Source organism: Hipposideros armiger, unplaced genomic scaffold, assembly GCF_001890085.2.
Source record: "Hipposideros armiger isolate ML-2016 unplaced genomic scaffold, ASM189008v1 scaffold_17, whole genome shotgun sequence".
NCBI classification, from domain to species: Eukaryota; Metazoa; Chordata; class Mammalia; order Chiroptera; family Hipposideridae; genus Hipposideros; species Hipposideros armiger.
The window spans coordinates 1,515,156-1,535,779 of NW_017731367.1; the positions used below are offsets into that span (position 1 = coordinate 1,515,156).

Genomic DNA, 20,624 nt, shown 5'->3' on the forward strand with positions numbered 1-20,624 from the left:
CATCTTAGCTGTAGAGGGCGCAGCGTCACTGGCCCTCATGTGGGATCCGAACTGGGGCCCTGCTCTCAGCTGGCATCCCAAACCAACTCTTAACCAATGCACCACTCAGCTGGCCCTTGAGCAGTTTTTAAGCCAAAGGAGGCCTGTCCCTTTCCTGGGCTTCAAGGAGTTCTAGAAGGTGCTGGTGGTATTCAGGCCACTCCACTGTTTGGTGAACAGGCCCACTCAGTCCCTGGTAGGTGGGGTGTGTGCCTCGGGCCTCCTGAGAACCGGTGCGCTGCGCCAGACTCCAGAGATGCTCAGATACTTAGAGTAGCAGATCCCTCTGCTTAAACACCCTCTCTTGGATACCCAGAAGTCCGGAGCCCAGGCCCGGACCACAGAGGCCTGAGATACTCTCAGAGGGGGTCAGCCCACATAGGAAATGGGCCACAGGATTGCAAACTGGCTCCAAGCCTGAAGAAAGGTGCCTGTGGCTGTCACCTCCTGCAGCTGCCTGGCAGGTTATCAGAACGTGCTTGGCTCGCCCAGCTTTTGGCCATGCTCTCTGTGGGGAAGTGTTTCTGATCTGTCTTCACTGCCACTCCCCAGCTCTCTGGGGCATTGTGGCTTTTTCTTGGTGGTTGGGCAGGACGCCTCCAGAGCCTGGAGGAATTGCTGTGCTTGATGACAAAGGCCATCAATTGATATAAATCACTTAGAGGCTGCTTCATTTATTGAAAAGGAACTGAACACAATTACTCCCTCTTCTTAGCACGTATCGCCAATGGTGGGCACCCAGGTGGGTCACCAAGTGACTCAGCAAGTGCCCAGCTCATGGCCATTGAGTCAAGCAAAAGGACTTAATGCAGCTACTCTGAAAACCCAACACAGCAAGGCCCAGCTGAGAGACAGAACACCCCCTGTGACCCCATATCTGCCCCCCAGGGATGTGCCAGGCACTGTGGGGCTAGGCTCCAGGGTGGAAGATGAGTGAGACACAGTGACTGCCAGTCGGGGGTAGGTTCCAAATGTGGGAATGGACTGGGATGTCAGAGGACAGGGCTCATTTCCTGGGATTGAGGACCCCGCTGTCATCACTCTGGAACTGAAGGTCTCGGGGAGCACTGAGAAGTGAAGCCTGCAGAGGCAGCGGTGCCACCCTCACCCTTCAGCTCTCCCTCTCGAGCGCCAGGCGGGCTTCCTCATGTGCCTTCTCAGGCGACTTCTCCTCCGCATCTCACACAGTGGGAGGCTGGCCGTGATCATTAGGTAAATACATGATGTTTGAGTCCCTGGAACCCTAGGAAAGGAATTGTTCTATATAGAACCATATTTTCACCTGGAAAGGGATTTATTATTTCAAGCACCAAAACTTTTGTTTTAATTTATACACCTAGTGTTGGCTTTGATCATGTTGACTGGACCAAACATATCCTTTTCTGATCATTAGGGATTGTTCACAATGTTTCAGTCTTGATGCCAGAGTATTTCCTGTGGTCTGCCGCGCTGCACGGTGCCCTCTGCCTCTGCACTGAAGTCCCCATGGCGCCGCAAGTCTTCACTCAGCTTCACGGACGCCCGGCCCCATCTGTCTTTGTGTCGTCCACCTTTACAGTTAGGGCCAGTCGTTCCTTCTCCACGGCCGTCCAGAAGAAGCCACAGCCCCTCCCCAGCCTGGCTGTGAGCGTGAGGGTCCGTGGGGGTGTGAGATCAGTTAGGAAGCCGAGGGGAGGGCTGGAATGGTTGTTCGAGAGTAGGAAAGGCTCTGAGCGGGGAGTGAGTCACGTGGGACGCCGGCTCCAGCACCTGTGTTGGCCACCCACAGGCTTCATTGCTTGTTTTCCTGGTTCTGCCCCATGTTTCAAATATTTAAGGTTGTGTGCGGTTGAGTTCCAGACAAGCGAGGTGATGTTGTGCTTTTTAAATTGACTTTGAACTGGATTGTTCAGTGCATTTGTCACGTTCTTCCTTAGTTCTAACAGCCCTCCAGTTTAATCTAAATCTGTTTCCTCTCATTAGTCTTCAGTGTAGATGAAAGACCAGTTAGCTGGTTACCATCTTTTGTGTCTCAAATATTCTGAGAAACCATCAGATTCTTCCGTGTTCTGTCCTTGAAACGGAAGGAATTCTTCACTCCTTCAGGCTTTTTCCTAGTGCAGTTTCCAGCTAGCATCGTCAGACATAATTCTTATGTTGTCCGTGTCCCTGTCTCCACAGGGCGACCAGTGCTTTCCCGTGTGCCCTGCAAGGAGGCTCCTGCCTCTGGCTTGGCAGAATCGTGTTTTGTGGGTAGAGGGTAGGGGATGAATGTAAAATCGCTTTCCTCAGATGGCCTGAGGGCTCCACTGCCCCACGTGCTGAGGACACTTTGTGGGAGCTCATTAAATAAATGCCCCAGGAAAGGGCCAGTTTATGACTCTAAGAAATTCGGGGGGAGGGTCCCCAAGGGCAAGGCTAGCATCTCCGTCCCAGCCCCCAGCACAATCCCCGGAGCTGCCGGTGCCCAGCAAGTGCGGGCTGTGCTCAGGTTCTGTGTTCCCCATTCTTCTGTTCTTTTAGTAACATCAGACCCTTGTCACCCTAAGGCTTTCATAATATTATTAATAATTATTTATATTATTAAAAATTATTAATAAATATTTAGGGAAGGGCCGGCGGAGTGGCTTGTTGGTTGGGAGTTGGCTTGGGAGCACAGGCTCTGAGCAGCAGGGCTGCCAGTTCGGATCCCACATGAGGGCCGGTGACGCTGCGCCCTCTACAGCTAAGATGGTGAACAACAGCTCCACCTGGAGCTGGGCTGCTGTGAGTCACCGGCAACGGCGTAGGCAGCAGTGAGGCTGGCCGGCAGCTGATGTGAGCTTTTGTGAGTGGCTGGCAGCCAGCGTGAGCTGCCGTGAGCCATGAGCTGCTGTCCAATGGCCGGCGACCGATCTGCCTCAGCCGGGGAGAGCACAATAATACCAACATGGGCCAGTGAAGCGACATCCTCCACAGCTAGACTGAAGAACAAAAGGACAGCAACTTGTCTGTTCCCCTCCCCTGATTCCCCAGCGCTGTTCCCTCCCCCAATTCCCCAATAAAAAACCTTTAAAAAATAAATACATACATATATAAATACATACATGCATATATTTAGGGAGTACTTAATGTGCTGGGCTGCAGGATGAGAGCTTTACACAGTTTATCTCACTTAACCCTCGCAAGAAGAAACGGGGGTAGGTAGTGGAGGTTGGGGAGGCTGACCTGCCTCAGGTTCCAGGCGGTGTGTGGTGGACGACTCCTTATCCCTCAGCTTGGTAAGCGAGAACCCTAGGATGTGGCTGCTGTGCTGTGCTCTGATATAAAGCGAAGCTACCTGTCCCCAAGGGAGCACCCCTGCCTTGCACACATCCTTCTCGTCCAGGCCAGGCCTCGTGGAGACCTGAGGCCAGCACTGGTCAGAACCTCGATAAAGCTGGGCTGGAGCAGGGGAAACACTTATATTCAAAATTGCGTTCAGTACCTGCCCGATGGGCCATTTCCCACTGCCAGTCTTAGACAGCGAGCCCTGGGAACCCCCGATGCGTGAGGAAGGCCGCGAGAAGGTCTGCGCATGCGCCGCATGGGTCTGGGGCCGGAGGACCCGCTCCCAGGTGTGTTCAGCTGAGACCTGGACACTGTTCCTTTGCCTGTTCACCTGCCAGTGCCACCGCCGCACTGCGCATGAGGGACAGGAAAGGCCCTGCTCCCTGCAGCTCAGCCCGTTGGGGAAGCCGGGTGTGTGCACCAGCGTTCATGAGCGGTGGGTGACAAGGGTTGTGGCAGAGGTGTGCAACGGATCCGAGGAGCAGGCGCCCTGTGACGTGCCCACCCCACGTGGGAAAGCCCGTGTGCTGGTTCTCCATCTCCTTTCAGCAGGCGAGTCAGTGTGGGAGGCCCAGCCCACCCAGGGGAGGCAGGTGCTCTCTGGCAGGGGGCAGAGTGGGGACAGGAGACGGAAGCTAGGAGAGCAGAGGCTGGCCGGGGCCTGACCAGCTGAGCCCAGAGTTGAGAGCCGGCTCCTAGGGCTCTGTGCGCTTCTTGTCAGGCTTTGTTGACGTGAGAGGGACCCTCCAAGGATCCCGAATGGAAGGAGAGTGGCTCCCTCCACCCCACCCCTGACCACCTCTCCCTAAAAGTCCAGGAGCCGTAGCACATGGCCGGGTCTCTCCATTTACTCTCCTTGTGTGCAGTGGATGGGGCCGCTTCTTTCTCGGAACTCTTTGTGCCAGCGTATTAGGCACAGCTTGCCTCGGTACTCAGCAAGGTGAGTGTCACTGCCCCCAGCATGGCTGGCTGTAGCCATTCCTGGGCAGGCAGCCAGGGAACTACACAGGGCATTGGGCTGGGCCTGCACCCAGGTGGGGGCAGGTGGGCTGAGGCCGCAGAGCCCTGGTGCTGAGGCCTGTGCCACGAGGAGCAGTGCCCACCCTCAGGGAGGCCTGCCTGAAGCAGATTGGTCTTCCCCATCATGAATGGCTGCCTAAGGAAGCTCCCAGGAGGCCATTGCTGACACAAAAATCTGATCAGTGTCCCAGGTGATCAGCTTTCGTAGAGCGCCCCTATGTCCTGGATAAACAGGGCTCCTGTCTGCATCCTGGGTCGCCCTAAAAGATGGACTCAGAGTGGCAGGTTGGGGAGTGTCCAGTCAGGCATTGACGTCCATCAGCCTTGCAGCCTCAGTTACCGTCTACCCAGCTCCCCTGGAGGGATGAGAGGCCTAATCCAGGTTATTCTGACCTTGGGTCTGAGGTAGAGCTGAGGGTGGCACCCAGAAAGAGCTGTCTTCACACAGCCTGTGTCTGGGAGCATTCACTGGCCAGAGTCCAGGGGGTAGAGATGGGGGTGAAGCCAGCAGCCTCCTTGCTTGCTCCCAGCTGCCCCCTCCTGTGTGCAGAGGGAGAGCCCGTGCCTCGTGTGCCCTGGACATTGGCTGTGGGGGGTGGGGGGCATGGCAAGGTCAGGGAAGCCCAAAGCTCCAACGGGAACACCGCCACTTAAACCACTCAGAACCTAGTTCATAAAACTGTGGGTCAATATTTTAAAAGTCACATAACGAATGAAGAGCCCTGCCAGACTCAACATACCGCATCCCAGTGGGTGATAAGACAAGTGTTAGTTCAGTGGAAACAGCCCAGGGGGAGAGACATTTTTTATAGTCTGCCGGGTTTCGTATTTACAGTGAGGCCGGCTGCCCTTGGACAAGACTATTCATTGATCAGGTGACCTACAAATGAGTCCCAGGCGCACCGTCCACCACCTTGTGTGGGATCTAAGTGATGAGCATCTACTGGCAAGGAGGAATTTCATGACAGAAAATCAGCGCATCCTGCTAGGCCGGCAGAAGCTGTCAGTTCTGTCTGCGAGCTCGCATGCCTGCCTTCCAGCAGGGATAAGCTGAAGGAAAGCTGCAAGAACCGAACCGCCACTCCTGGGCCCTTCTTCTGGGGGGGGGGGGGGGGCTCTGCTTCCAGTCCCCAAAACGGGCCTTGTTTTCCCCTCAGCGTTCTCTATAGAGCACCAAGCAAATCATGTCTCTGAAATGCCTCGTTTGTTCCCAAACCTCTCATCAGAGCCTACACGTGCCTTTGGCCCTGGGATACAGAGATGAGTGAGGCCTGGTCCCCAGACAGGAAAACCGGGGATCCTATGATGAGTTCTGGGCCTGAGCTGAGCCTTGAAAACTCAATGTGACTGAGTGGAGAAGATGGGTTAGGGCGCATCAGGCAGGGGGAGCAGCGTGGAGGCCCCACAGGGAATTCTTGAGCGTCTGGACGCCTGTCCCCCAAGAGGGGGCCCAAAGAGAGCCCCAGGGAGCGGAGGTGTCAATTTCCTCGTGGCTTGGTGGGGGACCTGGGCTGAGGCCAGAGCAAGCCAGCGAGAGCGTGCAGGGGCCAAGAAACGGCAGCCTCCCATGCCAGAAGTCACATCCTCCGAGGGCCCAGCCCACAGTCAGGGGCTGGGCAAGGGACTGACCTGCAGGGCTGTCTGAGATGCTTCCGACAGTGTGGAACGCACCAGGGGAAGCATGAAAAGTGCCTGCGTTCTTTGTCCAGCTCAGAGTTCAGTGAGAAAACGCCCCCTGGGGTCAGACTAGAGAGGCTGTGTGAGGCTTGCCCAGATCCCCCGGCTCCCAGGGCAGGCTTTCAGAGCAAGGTATCTGAGGGTCAGATGACCTGGCCCCGCGGACAGCTCTGCCCAGTGGGCCAGCACGTTTCCACAGGTGGAGCGGGACTAGCATTAGCAAAAAAGGTGCCATAGGCAGAACTTTTGAGCCTTCCGCTAGTGACAAGAGAACTAGAGCAGTGAACGCAAATGGGCTCAGCACCTGTGCTCATCCCAGTGGCGACACTGAGACCTGCATGCAGATGGGAGGAAGCATTTGTGTGGGAGGGGCAGGCAGAGGGCTGAGTCCTGTTCCTGCCATCGTTGTCCCCCAAGCTGGAGAGACACAGGCAAAGCAAGGGCTAAATAAGACCTCCACGATTATAAAACTGTCCCTGGCCAGCCAGGCCCGAAGGTGGCCGTGTGTGTTTGCCTTCCCGATGTAGCCAGCCTCAGACGCAGGGCAGGGGGCAGCCCTGGGGAAAGGTTCCGTTCCTCTGAGGTTGCTGCGGAGGTAGAGAGCCGGGTCGAGACAAGTGACCTCAGCTCTGCAGCTGCTGCAACCCTTGGGGGGTGAGAAAGTACAGGAGTGACCACCACTGCTGCCCCTCCCCCAGGGACCAGCATGGCCTCGGGACAAGCCCTGTACTGAGTCCCCACTGTCAGCAGAGCCCTTGGTCAGGCGCTGCCAGGGAGACCCTGCTCCCAGTCCTCAGGGAGCTTACTCGGGCATGTCACCCGAGGAAAAAGCAGCGGGCGGGGCGTCTGGTGCCTGGGGGTCTGGGGGAGTCACGCAACCCCTCTGAGCCCCCCTTTGCTCTCCTGTGATCATTGAGGGGTCTAAGGCGTAAAAACCACATACAGCGCCATAGAAATATGACATATTGGTCTTGCTTAGACAAAACAAACAATTGCAGATACAAAGATGTATTTGGTGAGCGCCTGCTGTATGCCAGATAGTGTCCTAGGCACTGGGAATTAAGGTAAGCAGCTGTCTGAGCCAGTCAGAGAGGGGTTAGTGTTGGACAGGTGTGAATGGCTCCTGAGGAATTGGGATGGGGCTAGAGGAGTGGGTGCAGGTGTGTGGAGACCCAGATGAGCAGAAGGCAGAGCAAGGCTGCGATGTGAGAACATAGAATCTGTGACAGTTAGGAGCTGACATGTGTGATCGAGGGAGGATTTGCCAGTGCAGTCCTTGGCCTCCGTCTGGGCCAGGCAGGGGCTGTGGAGCAGGAAACCCTCGGATGGCACCCCTGCCCCAACAACCTCCAGCAGGAAATGTGTGTGGCTCTGGCTCTAGGACACCATCAGGTCTGCCTTGGGTCCAGGGTGAGAAAGAAAACTGATGGTTTCCCACAAGACTTTATAAGATGTAATTCTTTGAGGAAGCTGATACTGCCCCACATGCCGGGCTGGACTTGTGGCCCACTTGGCCCTTTTTCACACATGAAGCCATAGAGAGAATGTTAGTTAGGTAGGAGGACCCCCCCAGGGGCCTTTCAGAGACGCCATCGTGCTCTTGCACAGTGCACCCAGGCAGCTGCCCAGCTCGGGTCCCCGTGCCGGCGCCTGTCGTGCCTGTGCTCCCACCTGTTTCTCTGTCCAGGTGCATACAGGAGGGGAGTGTGAGGGGGCTGACTGTGGGGGACGAAGAAGCAGCACCCCCCACACGGCTCCCCAGTGCTAAGAGCCTCCCCCTGCAGGCCTTACTGCCCTGTGTAGCCCACTCAGGTAGCCCCCCAGCCTCTGCAGGTCCTAATCTCCAGGGTCAAGGGAGACCCAGAAACACAGCTTCCTCTTTATGGCTGAGCAACCATATTTAGCTAAAGAACTCAGAGTCCTGTGTTGCCCATTCCAGTAAACCTTTTCTCCTGGACGCATTGCCCTTTCGTCCCCTTGCACCAGGGAGGCCTGGGCCTCAGCTACCCTGGCAGCCCCCACCCCTCCCCCCGCAGGACGGGGGCGGACGGAGAACAGGCTGTGGAGTCAGAAAGAGCAGCCTCCACATCACAGCCCTGCCTCCCTGGCTGTGACCTGTGCTCCCGGGCCTGGCCTCTCAGGCACTGTTTCCTCTGTGCAAATTAGGGCTAGCATACCTCTCCCCGTGCAAGGTTTTTGGGAGGACTCTATGAGATAATGTGCACAGAAAGCCCGGCCTGACCAGCGGCTACCCTTATTCCCTCGCAGCCTCTAGTGGCCACGTGGTTGGGGTGGTGGCCCTGCTCCAGGGGGGCTGCTCCCCAGCAGCAGTGGGGCCAGGAGTGTCTGTGGGAAGGTGAACAAAGCATGCTGGGACTTGCAAAAGCAAAGCAGCATGAGTTCCCAGGAAACGTGTCTTATCCTCCCTTATCTAGCTATCTTGTGTGTGTGTGTGTGTGTGTGTGTGTGTGTGTGTGTGTGTGAGTGTGTGAGTGAGTGAGTGAGAGAGACAGAGACAGAGAGAGAGCGCACCTGTGTATTCTGGCATAACCTTCTCTTTCGAAGATTTTCGTGCCCAAAGCTTAATTTTAAAATCAAATTTGACCCCTCCCAATGTCAGTGGTGACTTAGCTGACCCCACTGAGTTTGTCCAAGGCTATTGAGCCAGCGCCCACGATTGGGCTGGGGCATGAAAGGAGCCCGAGCAGGGCAGCACAGCTGTTGGGGGGCATTGCGGTGGCTCCCCGAGGTGGCTGGGCCTCCGTGCGCCGTGGCCACACCTCCTCTGGTCTGTGGTTCTAATTCCAGTTGGACAGCATCTAGAAGCAGAGAAAGGCATGTGTGTCAACACCATGGCAGAGCCAGAAAGCCCTAATTACCCAGCTCTGCAAGGCCGCCCAGCAGAAACTGCCACCTGGTTCTGCTTAGGGGGAGGTTTCTGCCATGAGCGGCCGGGCCTCTGCCGCGTGCAGGCCGGCCTGGTGCCTCCTTGAGCAGAGCCCTGAATCTTGGGAAGGGAGCGAGGCTTTTCGGCTAGCTTTACGCTGACAAAGGGCTTTCTGCCTGTCAACCCGGCTCCCCAGCAAGCCCCCAGCCCCCTCCCTACCGCAGCCACTGGGCCTCCCTTTGGCAGGGCCCGAGGGCCCCTGCTCCAGGGGCCGAGCCTCTGGAGACTTCCTTTTGAGCTAGAAAAACAAGCAGCTGAACGGAGCTCGCTGCAGCTGGGCCCCGCCTGCCGAACCTATAGAAAGGCCTGGAGTGAATTCAGCCTCACAGAAGAGGAAACCTGGCTCCAGCCTCGCCCGCAGGGCCTGTTATGTCTGGCTCCAGAGGCCTTCTCCTCTGGGGTTTTCCATGCCTGTGAACCAGGCCCCATTCATTTCCCTGTGGTTTCATGGGAATGTCCAAAACGCTCAGCAGGTTGCAGCGAGCCCAGGAGGAGAGGGGTCAGCAAGAGGCCCAAGCTGTGCCATGTGGTCGGCCCTGTGGCCGCAGCACCCTCCACTCAGGTGCTTGAAGCAGGGGACCCAGTTGGCTGTGGGTGGGCGCCCATCAGTCATCTGCCGAATTTCCTCCGGTAGGCCCCCCACCCACACCAGCCTACCCTGCCTGCTGCTCCCTCTCTCCAGCCCTCCACTTTCCAGCTCAGAGGCCACCAGCTCTACCCCGGCCTGGCCTCAGAGGGAACTGCAGCAAAGATCTTTCAAGTTTCCGGGCCCCAGCAGCTCTCACTGCAGTGCTCATCGGACCGCTGCCTTCCCGTCATGCCTGGCGCCGGGGGCCTTTGCACTTTTCCACCACACTACACTCAATTTAGGGGCGCTGGGAGAGCAGCAGGCCCCCCTCAAGGGTGCCCACCGCCTCCGCCCCTGCAGGTCGCTCAGCCGCAGAGAAGGGGCCATGCTCGGGCGCACAGCTCCTGTGAGAGGCCCAGCTGCCTCCAGGGCGCCGCAGAGCCCACGGGCTCCCAGGCCCACCGTGAGGACGTGCCCAAGTGGGGACAATCTGGTCTTCGGGAGAAATGCATTCGAGACTAGCTGGGAGCAATTCTTATCATATTTCCAAGTTAGCAGTTTTCACCAAGAGCTAATTGAGCAATCTCTGTGAGTGGCCTAGTTGCATTTGCATGCGACTCCCACAGAGTCGTGACAAGTGCCTTGGTGGCGGAGGGCAGAAGAGGCCGCTCTAGCTTCTCACTTGGCTTCGGTCTTTGAAAATTGATGCATTTTCAGGTTTGGGTACCAGCCATGCCACTGCCCTGGCTGCCTGGCTCCCCGGTCGTTCCCGAAGCCACTTTCTGAGTGTTCTGAGAGTGGAAGGGGTGGGGCATTGCTCCTCCGGTTAGGCTGGTAAATGGATCTGGAAACAGGACATCCTGGGCGGCCCAACCGCTCTCGCCAGGCAGGATTGAGAGGGCGAGCGCACAGGAGCAGAGAGCCTGAGCAGCAGCAGCGGGGTCAGGGGTTCGGCCTGCCTGCCAGCACGCCTGGGCTGGACGAGACCCTGCTGCCAGCGCCAGCCTCCCTCCGCTGTCTAGGTGGCCAAGTTCGGGGAGAGCGGCCTGCTCAGCTGTGCTCAGCCCAGCGCTGACCTCGGTTTGGACCGTTCCTGCCGATGCCACAGCGCAGGGACCAATGCCACCCCCCAGCCCCCGCCCCGGGTCTGGCCCGGGAGTCTGCCCTGTCACTAAGCCTTTTTGATGTGCCCTTTCTTGGATGACCTGATAGGAATGGGCCTCGCTTCTCTCCTGTGCCCAGTAGACTTGAAAAGCCAGTTTCAGGAGCAGTGTCTTTGTGCCAGTGCCCGAGCTTACCCAGCTGCTCCTCCTACAGAGGCCTCCTGTCCCCTGCAGCTGCCCGCCACTGCATGTCTGCCCTGAGCCCTCAGGACAGCTCTGGACAAGGGAGCAGCGAATGCTGGCGAGGCCTTTGCCTCTGGGCCACTGAAACCCCAGGCTACTGTCAGGAAGTGGCCTGCCCCTTCCTGTGGGAAGAGACACTGTGCAGGGGTCTTCCTGGGGGACCCCCTTCAGCAGAAGGAGGCTCAGACAAGCCACCTCCTCTACCCAAATCACAAGGCCCCGCCTCCCGTCCTGGGAGCTCATAGCTCTGAGGGGACACTGGGCTCCTTCGGACAGCACCTGCTGGTCACATTACTCACCTCAGCTTTTTGCTCAAGTTAGCTCCTTTACCTCTAAGATCTTTGGGGTACTTAAAACAGCGATCAGAGAACATTCCAGCAAAGAAGAGTTTCACTGTTGCCTCTTTCACCGATAAATGTATTGAGAGTTGTCTACCCTTGCTGGCCTCCCCCCCTTTTAACCTTTGTTTTCTGAGTCAATGTCCCCCTCCCCCGCGCCCCCCCCACACCGGCACTGAGGCTTTGAGCTCCCCTCCCTAGTCCAGTGGCGACTCCAGGCCCTTCTCCACTTCACCACGGTGTTTGCACTGTGAACAACTCCCCAGCTCGGCCTTATTCCCTCAGGACACTTCACTGCTCAGCCGCCTCGTCCCCCTCCACGCCCCCTCCTGTCTTACCCGTCTCGTCTGTGCCCAGTGACGGGGTCACAGTCTCGTCTACCCCCATAGCCTCACCTTGTGTGCATCTCTGCACTGTGACCCGACTTCCTTTCCTTGCTGCCTCTGGCTGTGGCTTATAAGCCCTCGCTCGGACTCCAGATTCCGTCCTAGCTGTGCCCGGCCCCACCATCACCAGGCTGTCTGTCACGTCCATCCCTCATCCCCCAGCCCCCCTATGAAGCCCCAGGCCCCCTCTGGCCGTACCCCCCGCCATGCAGCCCTCCCTTGATTCCTTGCTTTCCAAACATGCCTGATGCTTTTTTTTGCCTTCACACCTTTACTGTTTCATCCCTTTTGTGTAAAGGGTTTCCCTCCACCTTGCCCTCTCTTGGAGTTGATCTTGCGTTTGTGGACATACCTCCTCACAAGGCTGGGGCCTCCTGGAGGGCCGGCTGAGGCTCTGGCAGCAGCAGGGCCCAGGACCCTCGCAGGCAGCTGGGCCTCGAGGTCACACAACCCTGCTGTCGCTTAGGGAGCTGTGGGACTTGGGGCAGTCACCTTTCCTTTGTGCACCTGAAGCTTCCCCGCAGGTAGAAAGGGATGAAAATGCCTCCTGGGGCTACAGGAGGATTTAACGGGCTGCAGCTAGCACAGAGGTGTCATCTGTCGCAGGTGTGTACTGGGTGTCTCATCCCTCTCATGCTCAGCAAGACCCCCAGCAACAGCTCAGAAAGGTTTGAGGATGAGTAAGAGAACAGAGAAACAAGTGAAGGGCTTGAGCTGGAGGCGTATTCCTGTGTTACCTCTTAGACAACGGTGCCACAGGCTGGTTAAGTGGCACAGTGCCCTGTAGACTGAGTGAGGGGCGAGAGTAGGAAAAGGCTGCTGCTCCCCTCCCGCCTTGTTTGGGAATGGCTTCAGTGGAAGTCTTTTCTTAGGCAGAGCTTTAAATTCTCGACAACCTCTGGCAGCAAGGGTTAGGAGTCAGACGTCTATGTGTGAGGGCCATGTGCCCGAGCAGAAAAGGGCATGGTAGCAGGGCTCTAGCCCTCCCAACCCCTGAATGTGCCCGTCTTGTGACTCCGTCATTCTGCACAGATGCCCTGAGGCTTACACTGTGCCAGGCCTTGCACTGGGGTCTGGAGGGGAGATGCAGCCATGATCAGAGGCAGTCACAGCCGTGTGGGCCAAATGCTGAGATGCGGTACAAATGGGACACCCAGGAGGCACATCAGGTGGGCACCTCATGCTGCCTCCCCAGAGGACAAGACATCTGAGGAAAAGAAATAGGAGAAACATGGTCAGGGATTCTACCCTAAGGGAACAGCAAGAAAGAGCCCTAAGAATTCAGGCTGGCTGAAGTGTAAGGGATAGGGGTGGGAAGAAGGGGGAGGTGACCCCAGGCACGTGACAAAAAGCCTGGCGAACCTCATTTTCCCAAGAGGGGGACAGGACAGTGGTAGCCGCTGAAGGGCTTCCGGCAAGAGGGGGACATAAGCAGATTTGCCTTCGAGAAGGAATGCACCACTTCGGGTATGAACAAGGAAACAGAGCAGGCCAGTTGGTAGGAGGTGGAGGCCTGGACCCAGGAGGGTGGCATTGCACAAGCACAGCGAAGTCACCGGGCATCTTGCGTTCAGCCCAGATCCTGGGGCTGGGGCCACCCGGGTCAGTCACATCCACATATGCACCATGATAATGTAATAATTAGGTCAGGCCCTTGTATATTGCACCCTCATTTCTCAGGCAAATAAACTGAGATTCAGAGAGGTTGAGACGTTTATCTGAAACGACCCATCTAGTGAGTGGCAGAGCTGGGGTTCAAGGCAAGCCGCGGAGCTGGTAACCGCTAGCTTCTGCACACACAGCCAGGAAGGAAGTAGGGTCAGGAGCCCCATCATACATCACAGGACACCCCCCACCGCCCAACCAGAGGACCTCCCGTGGCCACAGACACATCCAGACCCCTGATTCGCAAAACAGAACCATCATCTTCCTGACAAGCAGAGGGCGCTCGGTCTGGTTCCTTGGCGGTCCGAGATGGGCAGTCTTCCCCAAAAGAGCAGAGTTTTAGCCCACTTGTCATTCAGCCACTGTCTGACCCCTGGCAGGGAGAGTGGCTGTTCCCTGAACATCAGCCTTCAAGATGCAACACGAACGAGTTCAGTTGTCAACGAGCAGTAAATGTTGTGTCCAGTGCTCCTTGTAAAGTCATGATGCACGTCAGCCCCTGAAAGGCGAAAGGATGTCCTGTAATAAACGCCCAATGAAATAACATTTCAGAGACATCTATACCTTTTTTCCTTTAAATAACATTAACACACTTTGGGAAACATCGTTCTATACCAGAGCCACCTTTGCTGTGGGAGGACTTTGTGAGCTTGTGTGTGGGTTGCTTGCGGCCTTACCTGCCGTCTGCCGTAGCACGTGAGGGGACTCTGACACCTCTGGGCTTGCTCAGCTCCTCCCTAGGACGAGAAGCCTCTCACCTGCCCTTCGCCTGGTCCTCCGGCTCTTGGAGGTCCAGAGCATAGGTAGGTGGGATGCTGCCAGTGAGGGCTGCCCAGCTGCACTTGGCCTGGCCCCCAGCTGGCCAGGCAGCTGTCTGTCACAGCAGCTCCCCAGAGTGATGGACCGCCAGTGGCACTGGACTCCATATGCTCGGCAGATGCCAGGCTTGGGACCAAGGCCCCGTCTCCGAGAGCTTGGCTGGCTGTTCTGGAAGGTGGTCCTGGCTGGTGGCCATTCCCGAGCCCCTGTTTAGAGCAGTCGTCAGACAGTGGGTAAGTTCCAGCTCACCCCCGCCCCTGGCCCCCCAGCAGGGCTGAGTGATCTCATACCTGTGCCATGCTGGGAGGGAAGGGGCTGGCGGGGGTGATGGGTGATGATCAGGGCAGGTACGCAGGTCAGGGGGCAAGGTCTGAGGCCAGGGCCGGCATGCAGGGCTCCACCCCCACTCAGGGTCCCAGACCCCAGTGTGTGCGGTTTGCTCTCAGTGGTGTGTGCTGACCCAGAGGAGCTTGGGGCATCGTCTGAGGTCTGGCTGCAAGCCTGTGGGTGCAGCAGCACTGCCCCCAAAAGAGGAGGGCAATCAGGGTGACAGGGTGCTTGCTAACAAGGTCAGCTGTCGGAGCTCCCCTTCTAATCGCCCTGCGTCCCCTCAGCACGGCTCCCCGTCTCTGAGCGCAGCCGTCAGCCCCAGAGCTGGCTTTGGGGAAGAAAAGACACTCATTTGGAGCCCACACACCCCTGGACCTTGGGCTGCAGTTTATAAACTAAGGCTCTTTTCTGCCCAGAAGTCCAGAAGTTTCTGGGTTCTAAGCTGCTCCTGCCACGTCCCAGGTCCTGTTGAAAGAAGATGTTGGGGGCCCCCTGCTGGTCCTCCCAGGGAACTGATGAAGGTGGGGGTGAAGCGGGTAAACTTGAAGATTTTGGTGAGAGGGAGCCTTTGCTGGCCCAAGAGGAGAGCAGTGACACCCACCTACCCCGCCCCCCCCCCCCCAGTTCTCCTTCCCATGGTGTCTGGCCAGGTTTTTTACTGAAGCCTGAACGCGAATCTGACTGCTGGCCGCTTGGCTTTTCCTTGGCCTTTCTGTCCCTGTGCTCCCTGGGACCCAGTTCCATCTGCACTGCCCGCGCCCCTCCCAGCCACCCCAGGGCTTGCCGGCCAGGACACTCCAGGCCTCGCTCCTGCTTTCGCATGCTCACAGGTTTGCGGGTTCTCCCTACCCCTCCCTCTCGCACCTGCTGGCGTAGGAAGGGTTTTAGGACAGGTTGTGGGGGAATGGTCCCTGCAGCTATCCTGGACGCTAATAGCCTCGGGGAATCCCGGCTTACTGCTGCGCCACCTCCTAGTGTGGTGACATTGACATTTTTCTGGGATGAATACTTGATATCAGCGAACTGCCTTGGAGAGGGTTCCACTTAACTCCCCTCTCACCTGTCATGAGGGAGGGGCTGAGACACAGAGATTTGAAGCCTCCTTCCCCCTGCCCCCACTCCCCCAGCACCAAGGGACCTGTCCAAGGTCAGCCTCTGCATCCAAAGCTTCGCCAGACTGTCCTCTCAAGGTTAATAAGAGCACACTTGTTTTTCTCTCGCCAGCCACAGGTGACTCGTGGCACTGAGCCGGAGGTCCAGGGGGGACACATAGTGGGGTCACTGGAGAAGCAGATCGACTGGGGTCTGTTGTCACTGCCTGGGGCTCTGGACATTGGCTCCACTTCCCCCATACTTTCCCTCCCGTTCTTGTCCTTAGAGGTGAGGTAGAAGAGCGCCTGCGGGAACTGCGAGCAGGGGCCTCGTTGTTTCTTTGACCCAGGGGTGGGAATGCAGGGTGGGGGGCACAGGCGGAAGCCGCCCTAGCCTGGCCCTGCTAGTTGGCCGTGCCCAGCGTTCCCTAGCCTGCAGGCAGCCTGACCCCAGCCCTGCGGTGGGGCTGTGCTGCCCCCTGCTGGCCACGCTGCAAAACGCAGCCCAGAGTCTTCACGCAAGCCTGCCACGCGGCTGGAGGCTGGGGCTTCAAGGAACAGACTGCGTGCGCCTGCCCACAGTGATTCTAGGACTTCATGGGGAGACAAGTCTAGAGCTGCCTGGCGTACAGTGATGTCGAGTGAACAAACGAATGAATGAATATAAATTCATTTAGGTATTGATGGCCTGTAATGTCTGACCAAGAACAGACAATGAATTAAAGCAGACATTATCAGGCGGGAACCGAGACTCCGCTTGGATTGACGAGACCTAAGTAAGAAAAACAAATGTGCAGAGTCAGTGCTAGACTGTGACACGGGTGACCATAGAGCAGCCTGGCCCTTGTTGCCAAGCTGCCATGTGGCTGGTGGGCAGTAAGCGCCCAGGCGGATGGAGAGGGCCTTCAGGGAGGGCGTGGCAAGGGTGAGGGGGACACAGATGGCAGGGGTAAAAGTCACAGGGCAGCCTGGGGGACCCCGGGCCGGCCATTCAGCATGGAAGGTAGGCAGAGACGAAAGCACCGCTCATGTCTTGAGGCACACGACAGGGCAGGCACAGGGTCTGCCCTTAAGACAGGTATTATTTCGTCAGTTTTCACAGCCACCCTGTGAAGCAGGTGCTATTATCTCTGTTCTACATTTGAGAAAAAGGAGGGTAGAAAAGGCCCGTGACTCGTGCAGGGTCCTACGGCAAGAACCTGTGGAGCCAGGAGCCCGACCTCGTCTCAGATTTGGCGTTCAGTTGCAGGAAGTGTGCTCACAGACAGGCTGGGGGCGGGGGGGAGGCGGGGGGTGGTGTCAGGACAGCCACCGAAAGGCTGTTAGCCATCCCAGTAGGGAATGAAGGAACTGTCTGTGCCCCACTGGGCTTCTTATGGACACCAGCAAGCAGAGGCCTGCACCTGCAGTCCTGCCCCCAAGCTGTACGCCTGCCCCTCGGCACCAGAGCAGGGGCTAGGAGTGCGGGACTTGAGGAGAGGGCTTCTGGGAGGGACAGATGCTCTGCGGACAGCTTGGCGGACCAGGGCCGTGCTCCTGCCGAGGCAGGCCCAGTCCGAGGGGCTCCGCACCCTCGCGCTCGCCCTTCCCCCTCACTGGCTGCTGTGCTTTCCAAGAGCGTGGCGAGGTGACGAGGCTCACCCTGCAGCTCTGCCCGCAGCTCCAGGAAGGGGAAGTTGTGCGGGGCCTCCGGCTGCTGCCCGGCCTGCTGGGGCTTCCTCCCTGACTCTCCTGCCTCCATGGGAGAAGCACAGGCTTGACATGCAGCCTGGGGTTCAGATGAAAGGCAGGGGAGTCTTCCCTAAGCCGGGTAAGGCTTTGCCCGCTCAGGGCACCCTGGCCACCATGGCACCAGGACTGCCTGAGCCCCCTTCCCAGAGGCCTCAGCTCTAGTGCAGGTGTGTGATCCACTTGTCCCCCCATGGGAGCCTGGGTTGGGGAGCAGCACATGGGCTCCCAGCCCCAGATTGGGGGCGGGGGTGGTGGTGGTGCTGACCTCAGGCCTATGTGATCCAGCTTCCCACGTTGCCTGACCCCTCAATTCTGGCACACTTCCTCCATCCCCCATCAGTCTCTGCTCCTCGCCCTAGGTCCTTGGCGTGCCTTTGTCTTTTCATTTGGAGCCATACTTATTCGTACTTACTGTTGATTCTAATTATACTCAAGTGAAGCAAAAGTAGAGTGTTCACTCCTAAGAGGTGGACTGTATGGGGTTTGAACACCCCAAGAGCACCTCTGCCTTACCAGGATGCATGAGTTCACACCTGCTGTCCGTGACACTCGTGTTCATCAGAAGCCCCATTTCCCCTGGGAACGGGGAGCCCTGGGTCTGCGCACGCCTTCCACACACCCCTGGGGAGGCACGTTGTTTTCTTACAGCTGGGGACGCCTCGAGTGTTCAGAGGGCTAGTCGCTCAGCGGAGATCTTTACTGAGCACCTTTCCTGGGTCAGACAGGGTGTCAAGCCGTGGGGCTACAGGAGGGAATGAGAAAGGCCCTGTGCCTGCTCTCCAGGAGAGTGTAGAGATGGTGCAGTGAGGGGCATGAGAAGGAAGTGAGAGAAAAGGCAACTCAGAGGAACAAAGCAGATTGGATTGCAGGGTGGAGGGGCGTCTCTGGGCTGAGACTGACGGTGCAGGGGACCCAGCCAGCCCGGAGCCCGCAGCAGAATGGGCGGCTGCCCCTGACCCCAGCGCTCGCCCCTGCAGGCTGGTGGAGGAGTTCATGCTCTTGGCCAACATGGCAGTGGCCCACAAGATACACCGAGCCTTCCCTGAGCGCGCCCTGCTGCGTCGGCACCCCCCACCCCAAACCAAGATGCTCAGTGACCTAGAGGAGTTCTGTGACCAGATGGGGCTGCCCATGGACTTCAGCTCCGCTGGGGCCATCGATGTGAGTGCCAGGAGCCTGGGGGGCAGGGAGAGGCTCTGTTTGGGGAAGAGGAGGAGGGTCTGGGAGTTGGAGGTGCAGCAGCCTCTGTGTTCCCCCACAGTCTGTTCCCCTTCAGCTGGAACTCCCCTGCAAGAGAGAGGGGAGGCCCTGGGGAGAAGGCCTCCAAGTCACTGAGGCCCTGGCCGTGGATGGCGCTCCCTACCAGGATCCGGCGAGGAAGCCGCTTGAGGCTCAGCTGTGGGCTGGGGTCCTGTAGCCAGGGACGGGCTAGGCCTGGGCCCAGAAGTTTTCAGTAGGGGGCTGGGACCATCAGAAGCCAGAGAACATTTTTATGGTAAGTGGCATCCGGTGTTCCCTGCCTGGAGCCAAGCCTCACGGGGCTCAGGGATCCGTGGCCTCGGGTCTGATCCTCTAGGTGGAAGACTGTTCCTACCTGTGCACCAAGCCTGGTGGGGGTGGGACGGTGCCTTAGGTCAGACAGCCAGAAACCAGTCTGTCCAGGCCAGCCAGCTGGGCGCGGAAGGACTGACCTCAGAGCTGAGGCCCTCGAGTCAGGCCCAGTGTGGGGCACAAGCTGGGGGGCGGCTGGCCCCCTGCCCCCCACCTATGGCCGCCTGAGCCAGGCTGGCCCCCTCAGCTGATGCTTCCTCCCCGGAAGTGGGTTTCAGATGCTCAGCGGGTGACAGGTCCCAGAGCCTCCCCCTAAGCCTGACGGCATATCACACGGGTTTGCTTCTAGAAAAGTCTGACCAAACTATTTGGAGATGACAAATACTCACTGGCCCGGAAGGAGGTGCTCACCAACATGTGCTCCCGGCCCATGCAGGTAAGGGGGGCCTAGGCCCCCATCCTCCCCCTTCTCCCAGGAGCACTCATGACCTCTGCACATGCAGAGGAAAGGGGTGGGGGGGCACCCCCAGGCAATGCCTAGGACGGTGGGCCCTGGCTCCTGAGCCCGATCTGCCACCTCACCTGCTCAAGGATGGCTGGTTTGGGGCCCTTAGAGGGCCCCGCTTGAGCCCACTGCCCCCTGCATGGCCTCTGGGGCTCTGTTTCCTGTAGAAAGCAGGGTGCCACCACAGTGCCCAATTCCCACAGACCAGCTTGGGGACGGGAATGAGGAACTGTCAGCAACTTGTGGCTGGATGGGGACTCTGGAGGGGAGAGACAGTCTCCTGAGCAGCCTGCCCAGGGGAGCAGCCCTTAGCCCCCACCGCGGCTGGTGGACCCAGGTAGAGAAGCCGCCCTCTCAGCATCCATGGGCGTCTGCAGGCAAGATGGCAGGCCAGCAGCCTGGGAGATAGAGGATGGCTTGCTCCTGGCAGCCTCTCAGCCCTCTGAGGCTGAACTCCACCCCCTGCAGGCCCGAGCACCTTGGGAAGGAGCCAGCCCAGGGGACTGTGAGGCCAGCGGGAGCTGCACATGCTAATGGCATTAGTTCTGGGCCACAGTCCGGCTGGGACAGTGACAAACCATCTTTCAAGGGCTCATTCACTCAGCAGATTCATTGTGTTCACAAGAACCAGGTGGCCTCAGCTGATTTCTTGTCTGACACCTCAAGCTCTGCCGGGAATGGAGCCATCGGGTCTGTTTAGGTCAGGCTGTCCGGTCACAAGTTTCTGTCCCATACCAAACTCCTTAAAGCATCCCACACAGGAGCAGGGGGCTGCCTGTGGCCACCAGGCTGGACACCATTCTGCCCTCCACTTGCCCCTGGGTCCCAAAATCTGCCCCCTGGCTGTGCTGTGCATCCTCTGCCCCTAGAAGCCGTCCTCCTCCAAGGTCAAGCCAGCCCTGCAGCCCCACAGAAAGGAGACCTCCCCTGAGTCACCCAGAGCCCGAAAATGACTGGACTTCTGGCCTGGCCTGCCAGTGACCTCAGAGGCCAGCCTTTGCCTCAGGAGCTGATGGCAGGGAGTGCCCAGAGAGTCTAGTGCCCCTGTTCTCCCGGCCCCAAGAACTGGGGCAGGGACGGGGAGCCAGCCAGGGGTGGGCATGAAAGTCCTACGTGAGCTGCTGAAACAGGACACCAGGGCTATCCCGGGGATGGCTGGTCACTGTGGGAAAGCCACAGTCCCCGCCCATCACACTCTGCCCAGAGACACCTTCTCCAGCCAGCCTCTGCCCTCCTCACCCCAGCTGTCTGGGGAACTGGGCCACCGCTGAGAACAAAGCCCGAACGTGCTCAGAGTGGAGGTAGTTCCCCCACCACCACCCC

General features: G+C 58.3%; 1 protein-coding gene across 6 annotated transcripts in view; it reads left to right on the forward strand.

The window, feature by feature from the left end:
* Nucleotides 1-20,624, forward strand: part of DIS3L2 (DIS3 like 3'-5' exoribonuclease 2) — a 327,384-nt gene that overhangs the window by 299,509 nt on the left and 7,251 nt on the right. For 5 of the 6 annotated variants that reach the window (XM_019628923.1, XM_019628956.1, XM_019628942.1 and 2 more), the window contains 2 exons: nt 18,223-18,406; nt 19,146-19,232. In XM_019628923.1, coding sequence (XP_019484468.1) covers nt 18,223-18,406; nt 19,146-19,232 — 271 coding nt within the window. Of the gene's footprint in view, nt 1-18,222; nt 18,407-18,506; nt 18,720-19,145; nt 19,233-20,624 lie in introns of those variants that run through there. The other variant, XM_019628962.1, reaches the window with a different exon arrangement.